This window comes from Stenella coeruleoalba (genome assembly GCF_951394435.1).
Source record: "Stenella coeruleoalba genome assembly, chromosome: 12".
Taxonomy (NCBI): domain Eukaryota; kingdom Metazoa; phylum Chordata; class Mammalia; order Artiodactyla; family Delphinidae; genus Stenella; species Stenella coeruleoalba.
In genome coordinates, this window is record NC_137158.1 from 61,589,164 (window position 1) to 61,608,172 (window position 19,009).

The 19,009-nt window shown below is 44.3% G+C and overlaps 1 protein-coding gene across 1 annotated transcript in view; it reads right to left on the minus strand.

Moving 5' to 3' along the window:
• SLC2A12 (solute carrier family 2 member 12) overlaps positions 1-19,009 on the minus strand; it is a 58,536-nt gene that overhangs the window by 4,016 nt on the left and 35,511 nt on the right. Inside the window, exons 3-4 of the mRNA XM_079938906.1 lie at positions 15,137-15,259; positions 11,337-11,469 (exon numbers count right to left, since the gene is read on the minus strand). Of these exons, the coding sequence (XP_079795032.1) occupies positions 11,337-11,469; positions 15,137-15,259 (256 nt within the window). The remainder of the gene's footprint in view (positions 1-11,336; positions 11,470-15,136; positions 15,260-19,009) is intronic.

A 19,009-nucleotide genomic window follows, 5' to 3' on the forward strand; every position in this document is an offset into this window, starting at 1 on the left:
ATATGCCTATCTATATTTATATCTACATATTCTGCTTTCTGCATTATCCCCTCGCCCCTGCATTAACCAATTCATTTCTGCAACATTATTCCCATCAGCATAAAAACATGCTCTAGTATTTTATGTTTATTTAAATAAACACCTTTGAGGGCTTCCCTGGTGGCGCAGTGGTTGAGAGTCCTCCTGCCGATGCAGGGGACGCGGGTTCGTGCCCCGGTTCGGGAAGATCCCGCATGCCGCGGAGCGGCTGGGCCCGTGAGCCATGGCCGCTGAGCCTGCGCGTCCGGAGCCTGTGCTCCGCAACGGGAGAGGCCACAACAGTGAGAGGCCCGCAAACCGCAAAAAATAATAATAATAATAATTAAATAAACACCTTTGAACCTGTCTCTCCCCTTTCAAATATCCTGTCCTATAATTTAACCAGTTCATCGAGTGGCTACAACATGCCAGGTGCTGTGGATGGAGGAGATAAAGAGTCTGGCTTTCAAGGAGCTTACACCTTAACAGGAGCCAAGCACGTAAGCATATAATTTCAAGCAGTAAGAGTGCTAAGGAGAAAAGTAAACCAAGAAAGGGAAAAAGAATGACTTAGTTGGGGTGTGGGGGACTGTATCATACTGCTGGCATCTCTAAAGATCAGGTGACATCTGATCAGAAACTGGAGTAAAGTTAGGGAGGGAACCATGTGAAGGATTGCAGCTAAGTGCTGTGTTGCGGAAAGTCCAATATGGCTAAAGCATGGCGAGTACCTGAATGACAGACGTGAGGTCGGAGGGGAGGGTAGCAGCCATAGTTAAGAAGCTTGAATTTTATTCAAAATGTAGTAGGAGCCATGGGATTTTGAGCTGAGGAATGACGTTTTTAAGACCCATCTAGGGACTTCACTGGTGGCACCTGGATAAGACTCCGTGCTCCCCATGCAGGGGGCCTGGGTTCGATCCCTATCAGGGAACTAGATCCCACATGCATGCTGCAACTAAGAGTTCTCATGCCACAACTAAGGAGCCTGCCTGCCCCAACCAAGACCCGGCACAACCAAATAAATATTTTTTTAAAAAATTTAATCCCTGAGCCTCAGTGAAGTCCTCAGATGATTGCAGCCTTGACCAACAGCTAGATTGCAACTTCCAGGACCAGAGCTGTCCTGCTAAACCACTCCTAAACTCCAGACCCGCAGACACTGTGTGAAATAATAAATGTTTATTACAAAAAATAGATAAAAGATCCATCTAACTGCTGCATGGAAGGTAGCGTGCGGAGCGCAGGAGTTGAAAGAGGAAGACTAGTTTGGAGGTGAGTAAGTCCAAATAAAAGATGGTGGCTTGGATTTAGAACAGTACTGGTGGAAAGTGTATATTCATATGTTTTGTTAACAGCTAACAAGACTTACTGATATTAGCTGTGGGGTGAAAGGAGTAGCGTGGATGAACCCTAAGCCTCTGGCCTCAGAAGTTCCCCCCAAGCAGAAGACCCGTGGAGGAAATGTGACTGGGTGATCAAGGGGACTGGAAATCAAGAGTTCTGTCAGATTAGAGATGCCTGTTGGATGTTCCAACCACAGATGTCAAGTGGACAGTTGGATTTCGGAATTCGAAAATCAGGTAAAAGGTCCGAGACTAGAGATAATCATTTGGGAGTCATCAACTTATGGATGGCTGGTAAAGCCACGGGAATATATCCAAGAAGTGAGTGTAGATGGAGATCTAAGGATTGAGCCCTGGGCGTTATGGTATTTGAAGGGAGGGAGGGAGGAAGGGGAAGCAGCAGAGACCAAGGAATGACTAATGAGGTAGGAGGAAAACCAGGAAACTAATACTCCAGAAGACAAGTGGAAAAAAAAAAATGTTTAAAGATAGGGAGCATGAGGGCCTGGGCACGTGTTGCTGGAAAGTCACATGACACGGGAACTGACCCTGAGGTTTGGTAACTCGGCAGAAGTCGTGAGTAGCCTGGGGAGTCAGAAAGCAGGAAAGAAAGCCTGAGAGCAGTAAGTTCAAGAAAGAATGAGAGGTGAGGACCTGGAGACAACAGAGCGCTCTGGAACTGAAAAGTGGGCAGGGAGTGAGTGGGTACCGGGTGGGGAATTTGAGATTTGAGGTCTAGGGAGGTATGTTGTTTAGGATGGGGAGTACTGCAGCTCTGTGTGTGTGTGTGTGATGATAATCCCATAGAAGGGGGAAATTGATGACATGCTCAAGACAAATGAAAGAATTGGCTTTTGCACCGAGAGAGAGAAGGTGGGCATAGATGTAGGTAGTTGAATAGACGGTGTGCAGGATGAAGTGGGCTCTTTCTGTTTTCTCAGTGAACTAAAAACCCAAGACCATCAGCAGAGAGTGAGGAAGTGGGAGGGAGTGCTGGAGGCTTGAGAGGGGACAGGGTGTGAGGCCACCATCTTGGACAGTAGGAAAATCAACTGACCAGGGCCATGTGGTAGGTTGCAGGACATTCCTGAAGACCTACTTGAGACTTATGTTCATCAGTTTAAAACTGGACTTGTCAGTATAGTTGGGTGTATCTCAAGCCAAGTTCCTTGGACGCAGGGATAAAACAAGCTAAGAATTGGCTTAATCAGAATTAAGGTTTGCCTGAATGGAGGGAGAGAGGGCAGGCTAGAGGGAGGGGTGGTGCATGGGATCTAAGGAAGATAAGAAAGGAAGTGAGGACACGGGTGATGACTCTTCAGTGGATTCCCAGTCCTGGTAGGTGCTTGAGAGAGTGAGCTGAAATGCAGAGTGGGCCGAGGGTGAGTGGGATGCTTGTGAAAGGAGCAGCAATGGGTAAAGACAGTCGAGGTTATGATCATCCTGTTTGCTCCCCTTCCCAGCATCATCCAGTCCCTCCTTCTGACAACACTCCTCTTGGCTTCAGTGGTACCATATTCTCCTGGCTCCTCTCCAGCCTCACCGTTGGCTCCTTTTCAGTCCTTTCGATACTCACTCTCTGCCTGTTCTCTCCGTGTTGGTGTAATCCAGGGCTTGGTCCTGCACCTCATTCTCCTCTCTGCTCTCTGACTAGACGATCTCATCTGGTTCCATAACCTAAATACCACTTACCCGAATCTGACCCTGACTCTGAGTGTCTCCAGAATTTCATGCTTAACATATCCAGCTGCCAACCAGTGCTATATCCATCTGATGTCTAATGGACGCCTCTGCAATCCTTCCAGCCCTGAAACCTAGTTCTGAAAGGGCTCCCCTGTGTTACCGTCCGTGCAGTTTCGCAAGCTAAAAATTTAGGTTCCACCCTGACTACTTCATTGCCTTACTCCTATATCCAGTTAATTCATTAATTTATTCATTTTCAACAATGAGCTTCAATTATATGCGAAGAAATTATTCCAGGTGCTGGGAAACAACAGTGAACAAAGTATACAAAATTCCCTGCCCTCAAGGAACTTAATGGAGTGAGAGGAGGTAGACAAGAAACCAAGTGAAATATAGAAGGTACCAGCTTTGGGGGAAAAACTGAAAAAAGAGAGTGGATGCAGAGTTGGGACATGATTGTGATTTTAAATAGGGTAACAGGACAATTCAGAAGGAGATAAAGTGGTGAGACAAGTGGATATCTAAGGGAAGGGAATTCTAGACAGAGGAAACCAGGGCAGAGACCCTGAGTCTTGAGCATTGCGTGGTGTGTTTGGGATGCAGCAAAATGGCCAGTGCAGCTGATGAGAGTGAAAGAGGGGGAGAGTAGAAGGATATGTAGGCTGTACGGGCCATCAAAGCCGCTGGAGGATTTGAGCAAAGGAAGAGCTTGATCATATTTAAAGGGATTACTGGCTGCTGTGCTGAAAACAGATCAGAGAGGATGGAGGCTGAAAACAGGACCAGGCAGGTGGTTACTACAGTAACGCAGGAGAGAGCACGGTGACTCAGATCAAGGGAGGGGCAGTGCAGGTGGCAGGCTCTGGATCTATATTTTTTTTAAATACATTTATTTATTTAATTTATTTATTTCTGGCTGCGTTGGGTCTTCATTGCTGCGTGCAGGCTTTCTCTAGTTGCAGCAAGCGGGGGCTGCTCTTCGTTGTGGTGTGCAGGCTTATTGCAGTGGCTGCTCTTGTTGCAGAGCACGGGCTCTAGGCGCACGGGCTTCAGTAGTTGCAGCACAGGGGCTCAGTAGTTGTGGCTCACAAGCTCTAGAGCACAGGCTCAGTAGTTGTGGCGTAGGGCTTGGTTGCTCCGATGCATGTGGGATCTTCCCAGACCAGGGCTCGAACCCGTGTCCCCTGCATTGGCAGGTGGATTCTTAACCACTGCGCTTCCAGGGAAATCCCTGGATCTATTTTTTTTTTTTTTTTTTTTTTTTTTGGTGGTACGCGGGCCTCTTACTCTTGTGGCCTCTCCCGTTGCGGAGCACAGGCTCCGGACGTGCAGGCTCAGCGGCCATGGCTCACGGGCCCAGCCGCTCCGCAGCATGTGGGATCTTCCCGGACTGGGGCACGAACCCGTGTCCCCTGCATCGGCAGGTGAACTCTCAACCACTGCGCCACCAGGGAAGCCCATCCCTGGATCTATTTTTAAATTAGAGCCAACGCTGTTTTCTGAAAGATTGAACATGGGGTGGGAGGGAAAGAGTCAGGGGAGACGCCAAGGTTTGTGACCAGAGCAAGTCGAAGGATAAGGTTGACATCAACTGAGGTGGAGAAGTCTGCGAGTGGAGTAGGTTTGGGGAATATTGGGGTTCAATTCAGATCATGTTTGTAATATTTGTTAGACATTTGAAAAGAGTTGGAGAGCAAACAGTTGAATAGACAAGCCTTGTGTTCAGGAGAGATATTGAAGCTGGAGATGTAAATGTTGGATTCAGTGGCATATGGATGGTGTAAAGACCATAACTTTGAGATCAATGAGCCAGTGAGGGGACAGAGGAGGGGTCAGAGGACGAAGCCCTAGGGCACACCAACTTTAAGACAGTGAAAGATGAGATGGAACCAGCAGAGGATGCTGAGGAGGCGTGACTGGTAGGAGACAACCAGGAGGCCGGTCCCTGAAGGCAGTGAAGCAAGTATTTTGGGAAGGAGGGCGTGCTCACCCCAGTCAGTGCTGGGGATGGTCACTGCATGAGCTATTAAGACAATGGATGAGAACTGATCACGGGGTTTAGCAACATGGAGGTAGCCAGGATGTTAAAAGGAGCAATGACAGTAGAGTAATGGCCATAAAAGTCTCATCAGAGCAGGTTCATGAGAGAATAGGAAGAGAGGAATTGCTGACAGTGAATAGAGACAACTCTGAAAGAACTTTGCTATAAATGATGGCAAAGAATACAGGTGAAAATAAATGATAGCAGAGCAGGACTTCCCTGGTGGCACAGTGGTTAAGAATCCGCCTGCCAGTGCAGGGGACACAAGTTCGATCCCTCGTCCAGGAAGATCCCACACGCCACGGAGCAACTAAACCTGTGCGCCACAACTGCTGAGCCTGAGCTCTAGAGCCTGTGAGCCACAACTGCTGAGCCCACATGCCACGACTACTGAAGCCCGTGTGCCTAGAGCCCATGCTCCGCAACAAGAGAAGCACTGCAATGAGAAGCCCGCACACGGCAACCAAGAGTAGCCTCCGCTCTCTGCAACTAGAGAAAGCCCGCGAGCAGCAACGAAGACCCAACACAGCCAAAAATGAATAAATAAAAATAGATAAATCTAATTAAAAATATGATACAAGAGCAAAACCTAGGGAGGAAAATGGGATCAAAAGATTTTTTTTTTAAGCTGGGGAAAAAAAATCACACAAGGTTGCTCTGCTGATGTGACATAGAGATCTAGGAGAGAGGGAAAGTATGGATGGTGCAGGGGTGATCAGGGAGGACTGTTGGGGAATGTTCTGGAGAAGGGAAGGGCAGAGGGCATGAAGTGGTTGGCTTCACATAGGAATGAGTTAAAAGATAGAACCCAGAGGGATGGTGGTGTATTTGGATGCAAATACTGATGTGTGGGTTGAGGTGGAAGGGTAAGGAAGTTCCCTTTCTGATTGTGTTCATTTCTTCCGTGAAGTCAGGAGCAAGGCTGTTGGCGGCAGTGAGGACGGCTAAGGAGGTGGGAGGTTTCCAGAGAGAGGCTGGCATTGAGCAGTTGTCTAGGAGAGACAGTTCATGGACAAGGGACATGGCTGATTGCCAGGTAGCATGGAGGGGGCCTCTTGAGGTCAGTCAGGATGATTGACCCTGGGCCCCAGCCCTGTGCTCGTGTGCTTTCTCAGCCGTGTTCAGCTGTGTGCCTGCAGACGCTGGCTTGGCACGCCTTGAAGTAAATGAGGTCACGTCACTCCCCTGCTGAAAATACTTTAGTAGCTTCCCATTGCACTTAGAATGAAATCCAAACTCAGTCTGCAAAGCCCCACACGTCAGTCTCCACCGACTTCCCCACTGGATCTCAAAGATCGCAGCCTCCTGAGCATCTTTTGGTTCCTGGAACAGGTCCAGTGTGTTTCTGATTTAGTCTTTGCACTAGCTGTTCTCTGCCTGAATTCTCCTTCCCCCTACCTTTGCAGGGTTGGCTCTTCATTACTACTCAGATTTTATCTTAAATGTTATCTCTCAGGATAACCTTCTCAGATCACCAGTCAAAAGTACCCCCCTGGGCTTCCCTGGTGGCGCAGTGGTTAAGAATCCGCCTGCCAGTGCAGGGGACACGGGTTCAAGCCCTGGTTCGGGAAGATCCCACATGCCGCGGAGCAACTAAGCCCGTGCGCCACAACTACTAAGCCTGCGCTCTAGAGCCTGTGAGCCACAACTACTGAGCCCGCGTGCCACAACTACTGAAGCCTGCATGCCTAGAGCCTGTGCTCCGCAACGAGAAGCCACCGCAATGAGAAGCCCGCACACTGCAATGAAGAGTAGCCCCCACTCGCCGCAACTAGAGAGAGCGCACGCACAGTAACAAAGACCCAACGCAGCCATAAATAAATAAACAAATAAATAAAGTACCCCCTACAATAAGATACCACCTCAAGCCATTAGGTTGGCCACTACCAAAAAAATAAAAAAATAGAAAATAACAAGTGTTGCACTACTATACATAAAATAGATAACTAATATGGGCCTACTGTATAGCACAGGGAACTCTACTCAATACTCTGTAATGATCTATATGAGAAAAGAATCTAAAAAAGAGTGGATATATGTATATGTATAACTGATTCACTTTGCTGTACAGCAAACACTAACACAACATTGTAAATCAACTACTCTAATAAAAATGTACAACGAAACAAAAACCCCAAAAAACAAAAGTACCCCCACACACACACACTTACTATCTTAATTCTCATGGCATTTTTGCTCACTGATTAATGTTATAGCACCTAGAACAGTGCGTGGCACGGAACAGGTGCTCAGTAAGTATTTAGCGAATAAATGAATTTGGGTGAGTGAATGAAGGAATGACCACATAAAATGAGCTGCTAAAAGTGAAAAATAACCTAAGTCTCAGAACTAAAATATTTACAAAACATTAACTTGTTAGTTTTCTCTAATTGTTTCCACTTAAACTGGGGAAAAGAATGAAAGTCACAGCTGAAACAGCACATATGGCAAATGTCCCATTTTGTGTTTGTGCTTGTAGCTGGCAGGGCACAAGTTCAAAATGAAATCCTTTCAAATTACATTATTGCTGAAATCTTTTCTGACCTCTCCACTGAGTCATTGTTTATCTTACAAGAAACTTAACAACTTTGGAAGAATATTTGTTTTCTCAGCCTTGTAGAAATAGAAGGAAAAGAAGCCAACTCCAAATATGAGAAAGGAAAATATCAAGCGGTATGGAGTACCAAATTTGAAGTTAATTTGATATTATAAATAGTTTCCTTTCTTGCTGCTTAGGAAATCATTGGGACATACACATCTGGACTCTCTTTCCCTGGGGACAAAAGTTGATTAATTGTTTCATTAACTCCGAAGTTCATGAAGACTCCCTTAGCTCGGCAGTAGCCGTCCTCCATCTTCGAGTTCACTTCAACTTTCGTGTCCTCACAAGTCCCCGGGGGCTTTCCACCACCCCCACGTTCACTTAGCTAGTTCGATCACTTTTCAATACCATTATGTATTTTATTTCTATTTTTGCCTCTGCCATTTCCCTCCAGGGAACCTCGTTTAACACACATACTTCATACATAACTTTGGTCAATTTATATCATTCAGGCTGCTTACATTTTCATTTTTAAGGCATTTGCCAACCTACTGCTTCAAGCTAAGGCATGTCCCAGGCTCTTTGATGTTGCAGAAATCGGAGTTAGCCAAGATTTCTGAAGGCAACTGTTTCCTTTCTGCCCTCAGGTACTGGGCTTTCCCCACAAAAATGCATCCCTGGTAGACACTGCTGCTTGCTCCTCCTAGAAATGAATTTGAAATGCAGAATTGTTTTGCCACCTCGTCTTTCATAATTCTCACCTGTGCCCTTATCTCTATTTGTTCTTCTACACCAACCTCCTGGTACTTGTGGAATCTGTCTAGGGGTGGGTAGTACTCGGGCTTTTGGATCTCTCCTAATTTGCAATTTAAAACTTTCTTGGAGAGGGACTGGATTTAAGTTTGAGTAATTCAAAAACATTTCATAATGCAGAGTTTTGTTAATTTAGACAGATTTCTTCCCCACCCCGAATTCTGAATGAATGAATATGTTTTGTTGAGTCCTAGACACCCAGATCACTATGTTCTTACGGAATGTCTTATTCTGGAGGCCTACTGGATGGAAAGATTGGCTTAAGTTTTGTCTTCAAATTTTCATTTGGTTTGAAATTTGATCCATTCTGACAGCCCCATATTAAAAAAAAAAAATCTAAAGGTTTCTTAACCTTAATTCGTTGAGTACATTCTGCCTTCAAGTTAGACTTTTTAAAAAAGAGGGCAATGAGGAGTGATTCTTAGTTTCGTTCAATGAATTCATTACTGCTTTCTCCCTGCTTCAATTTTTTAGTTAGTACTGCTCACAAGAATTGTAACAAACCTTTATTTTTAAAGGCATTCTCTACCCCAGTACATATGCCCTTCCTTTGCACTTGCCAGCACAGTGTATTGCAGTGGTCTGTTTTCTGGTCTGCCTCTCCAAATAAAGGAGCTATGGGTTCTTTGTCTCCTATATTTTCAGTCTTTTCCTAAGACAGTGTCTACTCCATAGTAGATAATCAACAATGAGTTGAATGAATAATCTCTGAAGTTGCGGGCAGGGAGTGGTATGGTGCAGGCCATATGTCTCCCTTTTCTGAACACATACCTCTTGCTGTTGCACAGATTGTTAGATCATAAGATTAAATCTCGTCTGTGAACCACAGATCAAAACTTGTTGTGGTTTATATTGTTACCCCTAATCTAATCCCCACACACAATGAATTCAGCATTGGATTGACCACAAGGTATCCAACTGAACAGTGGCTACTTTTTAATCATCTGCTAGGAATCAATTTCAAGCTAGGCACTGTAGAGGTTACATATGAAAGGTAATGGGCCAAGACCATTCCCAGATGCCAAAACTTTATAACCTACTTAATGAAGGAAGTGAAATCACTGGAGTTTTAGCTAAGGCAATATAAAAAGAAAATGGGGGGAATTCCCTGGCAGTCCAGTGGTTAGGGCTCCCCATGTCCACTGCAAGGGTCACAGGTTCGATCCCTGGTCAGGAAACTAAGATCCTGCATGCCCTGTGGCGTGACCAAAAAAAAAAAAAAAAGTGGGATTAGAAAATATTGATGATCCTGGTGAAAGGAATACTATCAGGGCTAGGGTTACTCAAGGCTTTGAAGATGAGGATTTGCATTGGCCCTTAAGGCATAAGGCTATAGGGTTAACTCTTCAAAGATAACTCTCATGTTACAGTTTACAGATGAATGCACTGTGTTATCAAGGTCTGAGGCTGTTAGTTATTTGAATCATGTATGTGTAATTAATTGTCGTTCAGTTTCTGTGCTCTCCGAGAAATCCAATTATTTGACTTCAACTTGAATAGAGCCAGGCAATGCTCTGGCCAGGCCAAGGAGATAGCCGGCTTTCCTGACAATTATATTTCTCTTTGTAAATGAATACTTTTCATTTTCATTGAAGGCTTTCAAAATAGGACCTTATCAGCATCAAAAATTATCCCTACAGTTGACATTTACCTTGAGTTAAGAGAAAAGTTTTTCTGCTTACTAAAATGAAATGTCTTTAAAATGTAAACCTTTTTTTTTTTTTTTTTTTGGCCACCCCTCTCGGCTTGTGAGATCTTAGTTCCCTGACCAGGTATTGAACCCGGGCCCTGACAGTGAGAGTGCCAAGTCCTAACCACTGGACCGCCAGGGAATTCCCTGTAAACCATTTTAAAGTATATAAGGTACAAAGTAAAAAACATCCATATTCCTACTTACTTCATACCCTAATAATAATAAAAAAATATTATATAATACTAATAAGCCAGGATTAAGAGCTCAGTCTATATATTTGTACACATACCTACCATCAATTCACCTATCAGCTTTACCCTTCCTTCAGACAAAAGCTGAAGAACCGCTATGCCCACAATTTCTGTAGCCATCGTACATTTCTCTCTACTGTAATGAAAGTTGTTTTAGAAGAAAGGCACAAACTGTAATTATGTAGTTTCCTCCTGTTATATTAAAGTCCACGAACAAGTATCCCTACATTTTTGGGCAGAATGATTAAATCCTAGGAAGAGCAACAAGTTCCCCTTCATTCCTGGCCCCTGTGCATCCTCTCCTCCCCCAGGCCACAGTTTCGACAGTCAGAGCTGTGAGACCTGCTCCTAAAGAAGAGGGGAGTATTCTCCAGGCCACTGCTACGTCAAATTGTTCAAGCAGTCTCTCCCTATGAATTTTATCTAACCAGTGTTCTAACTGCCTATTCATGTAGGAAACTCTTTATCTTTCTTAGTGCACTTTGTGCCATATTTGGAATAATTGTAGACATTTAAGCCCAAGAGTTTTCCTGGTAACCTTAGCCTTAACAAGTGTTTAGGGCTTAGAGACCTACAAGTGTGATAGAGGTGGAAGGCTGAAGCCCACGGTGCTAGCACAAGGCAAGCATGACATTCCAGGACCACCTGAAACCCCAAGCAACTCCCACCCACTGCGTGGAAAACCAGAGATGGGCGAGGTTCTTCAATCATTACTGAAAAGAGCTTTGAAAGTTTCACTTGTTAGAGAGCTCTGCTTATTCTAATTCCTTAGCTGAATTAGCCAAATTAAACGCATGGCAGAGAAACTCGAATTATGCTTTGAGATATGATTTCTCCACCAAAGGGAATATCCTAAAAAATTTCAGATATTATTATTATTCCACTGTATATAAAAGCTGAAGTTTTGATCAAAGAGTGTTGTTTGGAGAGCAGTGCACATAATACTCACTCTTTTGCCAGCTCCATTGATATTTGTTCCAAAGAGCATCCCTTTGTTTCGGGTATAAACACAACAACAAAAACCAGAGATGCTAGACTCATAATTGTATATATAAAGCACACACATGGCAGGCCAATGAGATCTAGAGAGGACAAAAGAAATTGGTTAGAGATGCATTTTGTGTTGCTTTCATCCCATTTGTGGACAGCTGCTTCTTACAGCATATATGAAAACATATGTATTTTCAAACATGCTGGTTGTACCCAGGGAAATAGCAATCACAAATTAAAAATATAGCCAGCCTCTGAAAGTTTCATTTTCACAAACAACCCCAGCTTTCTCTGGTAAAGTGAATAGCAGTCTTGTAAATATCACAGTTTAAACCCAATGCCATCTTCTTGGTGAACATAATACTTTTCGTCTTCAAAATGGTAATAGAGGGCTTCCCTGGTGGCGCAGTGGTTGAGAGTCCGCCCGCGATGCGGGGGACACGGGTTCGTGCACCGGTCCGGGAGGATCCCACGTGCCGCGGAGCGGCTTGGCCCGTGAGCCATGGCCTCTGGGCCTGCGCGTCCGCAGCCTGTGCTCTGCAGCGGGAGAGGCCACAACAGTGAGAGGCCCGTGTACCGCAAAAAAAACACCCCAAAACCAAAAACAAACAAAATGGTAATAGAAATGCTCATTGCCAAAAAAAAAAAAAAAAAAAACCTCAAACAACACAGAAACACATAAAACAGGAGGTAAACTATCTCCTCTCTCCTCACCCTCTACCATTCCTCTCTTGGGAATCCCCGCCATAGCAGTTTGGTTTCTACTTGGTAGACATTTTTAAAGACCTATTTATACAGATGGACTCTTCTTGGAATGAGCTCCCCCTTCTTTTCTCTGATTTGAATAAATCGTTTCCTGTTGGCAATATTTCATCATTTTAGTAGCTGGCAGTATTTGTAATACTGCTTCCTGGATTCAGAGAAAAAAAGTGATAATGGTTCGAATGAAAGGCATTGACTTGCTAAGATGCATCAGCAAGAAGCAGGACCCTCCAGGTTCTGATGGATCTCACCCGCCAACCTAGTTTTCCCTCTGAGCGCTTCTAGCCAGAGGTACAGTCCCTTTGTAGTACTGACCAAGGTCAAGGTATGTTAGCTGGTGAGAGGTGGCCCCCGATGCACTTGAGTCTGCCCTTGCACTGCGGCACCCCAGGCTCAGCGGAAAGTCCAGTGTGGCCAGGAGCAGGGAGGAGGAGGCTGGATTTTTTTGAACACAGGCTCAGACCAGCCACAGACTGAAACAATGCAAATAGCCCTTAGCGGCCACAAATCACAACTGGTCAGTCGGGAACATTGACTGAGCAGTTATGCGGAAGGCATTTGGTAATGCAAAGTGGAAGGAGCTATGCATATTAACCGCTTATAGGTCAGCTGGGCTGAGGTGGGGAGAAGCAGAGAGAAGGAACAGCTCTGCAGTCCTTCTGGCAATTTTAATTGAAGTCCGCTCCCTCTGTGCTTTTCTTGGTGCTAACACAGGGTTTTGTCCAAGAGAGTGCTTAATAAAGTGCTTGGAGAATTGGTCCTTCTTTCCTCTCTGGGGCATAAAACCAGAAAATAAAAAGTGGAAAAAAAAAAACCCAAAACGTCATCTCAGCAAACTTATATGCTCTTCTGTTTGAGTATTTTCAGTAACAAGGAGCTCATCACTTATCAAAAATGCACACTACATTGTGAGTCAGCCCTGTCTGTTTCAAACACATTCCTCACTCATTCCTAAGCCCAAGCCTACCTTCCGGGAACTTGGGTTCAGAGGTTCTGCTTTGTCCTCTGGATCAGCCTTCGTCATCCCTTCTTCACAAAAATGGCACAAATATTTGAATGCACCTCCATCCCTTGCTGAGCATCCTCTTGTCCAAGTCAAACTCCCAAACTCTTGCAACCGTTCTTCACAGACCATAGGTCACCTGCCATGTTATCCAGGTCGCCCTCCCTTGGTGGGCACACTGCAACCCTCGTCAAATATTTTACTCAGAGCTGAGAGCAATACTGCAGTACATACATTACTGCATAATACAGTATATACTGTATTATGAGCACAGCAGAGTATGTCTGTGTCTCTGGTACACTCTGTTCTTATTGATACAGCTGAAATTGTGCTAAAAGTTGGTGTCCAAGGGCTTGCCACCAAGCAGAACCCTTATATCTTTTACTTGGAAAATTGATTTTTGAAAAGAAGTACAGAATTTCAAACTTAGTCCAATGAAATGTCATTTATAGGTTTGAGCTCATTCCAGAATTTTTTTTTTAATGAGTATGCTTTCCCAACATTTGTTCTAAGAGCCCATGCAGAACTTCTGAATCTTCATCAAGCTCGTCCTGTGTATTAGCTATCCTTCCCAGAAATTCGTGTCGTCTTTATTCAACCTTCATCATTTCCATTTTCTTTTATATTTCTCCTTCTCCATATAAACAGTAGGTAAGTGTGTGTGTTGTGTGTGTGTGAGAAGGTGAAGAGCACGGGTCTATGTGTGTGATCTAAGCAGGAGACGTACGGTTGATGCAAATGACCAGTTCCTGTGTTTCCTTTCATCTTGGGCTATTTCCAAAAATGTAGGACATAAATATTTTAAAATTTTGTGTAAAAACCCAAACTGTGCTTAATTAATAACTCTAAAAGTTCATTTCCAAAAGTAGATAGACTCCAAAAAAAGTCAACAAGATTCAGAAGTACTACATATAGATATATACTTTTTTGACTATACATCCACTTTTGAAATGGTATCAATATATATTATCTCTGTATTATAGATACTATTTAATATTTATGCATTATATATATACATATAAAAGGAAGGGATGAAAACTCAGCTCATTGGTCAGTTTTGGAGGATGCTGGGGAACTACCTCATTATTTTGAAAAGTAGAAAATAAAGAGAAAGTTTCAAACATTAATCTTGGCTTTCTTATATGATTCATACTTCGGGGCAGGCAAATAACTAATGAGAAGAAATTTCTCCTTAAGAGAAGTATTGCTGATAAAAAACTTAGTAGGAATAATGAAATGAAGATAACGGATCTGGGAAATGATCCTCAAAGGATGCAGGCATGACAAAGTGGGAGATAAGCACACAGGACATGCCTCTGATGGCAGGACACAGGCCATCACCTGGGAAGGAGTTTGCAAATAAACAAGAAAATCTAAATCTTTGTCAGCCTCTACATCTAAATAGCAGTTTACAGGAAACACAAAGGACAGAGGGTCACGTGATGTGACTACAATCGGCAAATCCAACCCCGGGGAAAACCCTATGAAACAAACGACCCAGTTTCTTCATTAAAAATATAAAGTGTAGGGGGAGGAGAAATGGAGGTGAAACGTACAGATTATGAGACATATCAATTAAGTATTTGGATTGTGATTCAAACAAACTATAAAAAATAATTATGAGACAATTGGAAGGATGTGAACACAGACTGGATACTTGATACCAAGAGACTATTAATAGTATAAGATTTTTAGGTGTGATAAGGATGTTGAAGTTATAGTGTTTAAATGTCTTATCTTTTAGAGGTCCCTGCAGAAATTTTAGAGACAAAATGACATGTTTGGACAATGACTCCAAATAATTTGGGGGGCAGAGCAGGTGGGGTCATAAATGAAGACTGATAAAGTTTTAAATTGGGTGGTCAGTACATCAGGTTCACTACCATTCTCTTTACTTTTGAGTGTGTTGACGAGAAAATGTTTTTCAGGCGAGTGTGCTTCCCTAAGATTTGTCCTAAGAGCACAAAAGGCGTTAGAGGAAAGCGAGTTCTTACCTGTCACAGTCAAAAAGGTCAGAGAGATGAGGAGATTGATGCCCCAGTTCATGCTAGAAGTTAGAGCCATGGCTCGTCCTCGAATTCCACCAGGAAAAATCTCACTCAGCACCAGCCAGGGCACTGGAAGACAAGGAAGAGTGGGTGGGGGACAGCAAAGTGATCAAAAAGCCATTGAAGCTGAGGGCCAGCCCACTGACCTCTGCCCTAGTCCCTCGTGATCTGTGGTTGGAGATCAGGGCCATGTCCTTTTACAGGACGAGGGAGGAGAGAGTGTGCTTCCTCCTCACCTCCAATCAAGTGAGAAGGGATTCAGGAGAAACACTGAGAGAGCTTGACAATGGTCCCTGGAAGTAGAGGGAGGGACATAAAGGGCTGGTAGGGGACACTGGCCTGAGACACGCAAACAGAAAGGGCAGTGGCTAGGGCCATCTGCCCACGACAAGGGGCAGCTATGAGCCTCAGTGCCAGAACCCGGATCTATCTGCTTTCCTCTGGACCCTTACCTGTAACCTCCTCTGCCCCCGACCTTTGCCAAGTCCAACATCATAGCTACTGAGTGGGTAGGAAGTAGAGCCAGGAGGGCGGAGGAAGGAGGCTGGCTCCTCTCCCCTCCCCCACTTGGGCTTCCTGGCCTGTGGCAAGCTGGGTGGAGAGAAGCTCTCAATTAGACAGAGCTCCAGGATTCGGTGTTACGCCAGGCCAAACATTTGACTTTCTGAAAGGAGACGACTCTTGGCACGAAAACTGATCAGAGGACTTTTTATGATCTGAGAGTGACACAAAACATTATAGGACCTGCCTGACGGGATTAGAAAGGGCAGCAGAGGAGCAAATTAACTTGTCTTCTGCTCACAGCCTATCAAATCCAGTTTGCCGAATAGCTACCAGTTCTTCCAATGGGCTGAGACCTTTACAAACCTTATCTCATTTGATCCTCGCTGAATTCCTACCAGATAGGAACTATATCGCTCTCCCTCTTTTATAGAAGAGGAAATGGAGGCTTAAAGGAGTTCATAATTTGCCAAGGTCCCAGAGCTCAGAGGTGGCAGCAGAGGTGGCGCTGAGCCTGGGCAGCCTCTGGAACTCATGCTTCTTCATCTTGGTGCTCTCTTGGGGGTGGCTCAATAAATATTCGTTAATGAATACATAAATGTGGAGTATCAGCACCTCTGATTCTGAGGAAAGAAGGGCTTAGGAGCTGTCCCAGCCCTGCTCCCTGCTGGCTAAGTCACATTGTGTTGCAAAGCTGGTGTTCAGATACAGACCAGATGCATCTTCTTGCCCGAGAGGAGGCGGTGTGAGGGAAGAAGCGAGAGGCCAGGGAGCGGCCCCCCGCCAGCAACCACCTGGGCTGCCAGGGCCAGCCAGAATCCTGGAGCAGTCACCTGTGTCTCTGATTGAAAAGTCACCTCTCACGACAAGGTCATGCTCTGTAGAGAAAACACCTGCTCCGAGTAAATGTGCTGTTTTAAAGTAAGAAAAATATTTAAATTATACAAGAGGGCTGGAAACACATTTTTTTTTCTTGATTATCTTCTCCAAGTGAATCTACGTAGGGCGGGGGCAAGAACCGTAACCAAAGGAACATGATTATTATTGTTCTAATTAATAGGGAATTCAAAAATAACATTCCAGATCCCTCCCCTCCACTCTTTCCCCCAGAAGACCTTCACTAGATTCTTGCAGATTATATCCTTGGAGACGGGTGCAAAGCTCAGGTAACCTTGCCTTGAGGTTTGCAAGACAGGGGATCTGGATCTGAGTAGAATGACAGCTGCATAATTCTGGTGAAGCCTTTGTAATGACCTGTCCTTGGGCAAATACAAGATGAAAGTATGTAAGTCCACTCTGTTGAAGATAAATGATCTATGCTGCAAGCCAATCCCCCAGGCCCCTTCCTGCCTTGGGTATTTGGTGAGGGTAGGGGTGGAGCAGAGCGTTCCTTATGGTCTTTTGCTCTAGCAGCCGTGAGGAAAAGGTGGGGGAATGGACATGCTGATTTTCTTTGACAAGAGTTAGCACTGGTTTTCTTGATCTACTTCCATCCCCACTTCATCACCTCTGATATACCCCACTTCCCCTCCCCACCTTGCATCATGATGGCTTCTTGGAATTATTTGGTGGGGTTTGGGGAAAATCCTTTCCACGCTGTCCTCAGATGAGAATGAGCTGATCCTGCTGTTACAGAGAGTGGTGGATCTTACCAACAAGAAGATGGGACAGTTGCACAAAGCACTAGTTATAAGTGCTCAGTCTGAACTGTCGAGGGCTCACCTAAAAGCACCCAGCAACCCCACTGAGGCCTGTCCTAGGCACGCATTCAGTGCAGCAGCTGAGCCAAGTTCTTGGGCAGTTTAACCAGTCAGTGAGCAATGAACTGAATACTGAAAAACAGACTTCCGTCAGTCTCTGATGGGCCCTGTTGTCAGGCAAAACTTACACCTGACATTTCCAAAAGTAATATATCATTGCTGAATGCGACTACTTCTTTTTTGATCTAGTGGAGAAAATTCAAGAATCGATGCCTTGGTTTTTGTAATATTGACAAACTGGATGTTGCAACAATTGACAAAGGTTTTGACAAGGATGGTTCAACACCCCCAATATGGAACCTGTCAAGTCAAAAATAAGGAGAGTAAATAATTAATAAATATTTGTAAATTAATTAATTAATTAATTAATTAATAATAATGTTAAAATAATTTTAACAATGATCTCAGAACCATAAAAATCGCAGGTTATCAGATCCAGAGAGTGTGAAATAAAAATCTGAAAGTGGAACTTGCAGCAAGATAGAATTTACTGAGAGGGTAAAGTCTTTCCATGGAAGACTTAGGAGCAAGATGGTGCCAGAATCTTATAGGCCTCCATGTTGCCTGAAAAAGGGCTGTGAGCACCCAAAGCAGAAGGAATGGAGAAGCTCTTTCAATTCATAAGTAAAGAGCAAAGAGGTATAAATCAGCACATGCGGATATATATTGGTATTCAATAATAACAGGTGGAAGTTTTTTTGTTGTTGTTTGAATCCCTAATGTTTTTCCAACGAGATGGCCTAATTTCTCTCCAACAAAAATCAAGCTATTGTCACATGCCACAGTAAAATGGTGGCTCTCTCTGGCTGTCCTCATTATCCCCTTCCCTGATGACAGGCCCACAGGGGGTGCTTTGCGCTATCTGCTCGTGAGGAATCCACAGAGTAGTCAGAGATATAATAACTCTTCTACAGTGAATGAAGCTACTCACTGCAGCTTAGCAGGCCCTGCAACAATTCTCCTCGATGCCTGTTATTTCACCTTTAACCCCATTATTCCAGGCCCACCTCAGCAATATGTACTTGTGTAAATGTCAGAGTCTGCACGTGTCTTTAAAGTCTTCTCTAGGTTACAAGGGTTGAGGAAATTTTGGTCTTGCTGGGAGCTAATTGTCCACAAATATTGAACCTCATATTTCACATGGCATTAAATCACCAGGGCTGCCCATCAGAACTTGCCTGATCCAGATGAGATCTGCAGAGTTTATGGCTGTACAGAGTGTCATAAAAAGACCATGAAGGACAAATACGTTGAAATGTCTTTGTTTGCAATGGAGGACATGAACTTGAATGAATAGGGCCAATCAGTGGAAATGGCTGAGCTCTGTCGCATATCAACAGCCACACTTAGCTCCTCCCTCCTCCATATTTCAGCCACTGCTGAACATTTTTTTCCACTGAGGCTGTCATTTCTCTCCCTGTGCTTTCAGATTCAACCCCCGCAGCATTTCAGGCATGCTTTCCATTTGGCTTGAGCATTTTCTGAACCACCTGGCATGGCAGCCTCAGGTTTGAAAGACTCATGGAGGCCTTGAAACTCTTACCAGGGAACTCCTAGT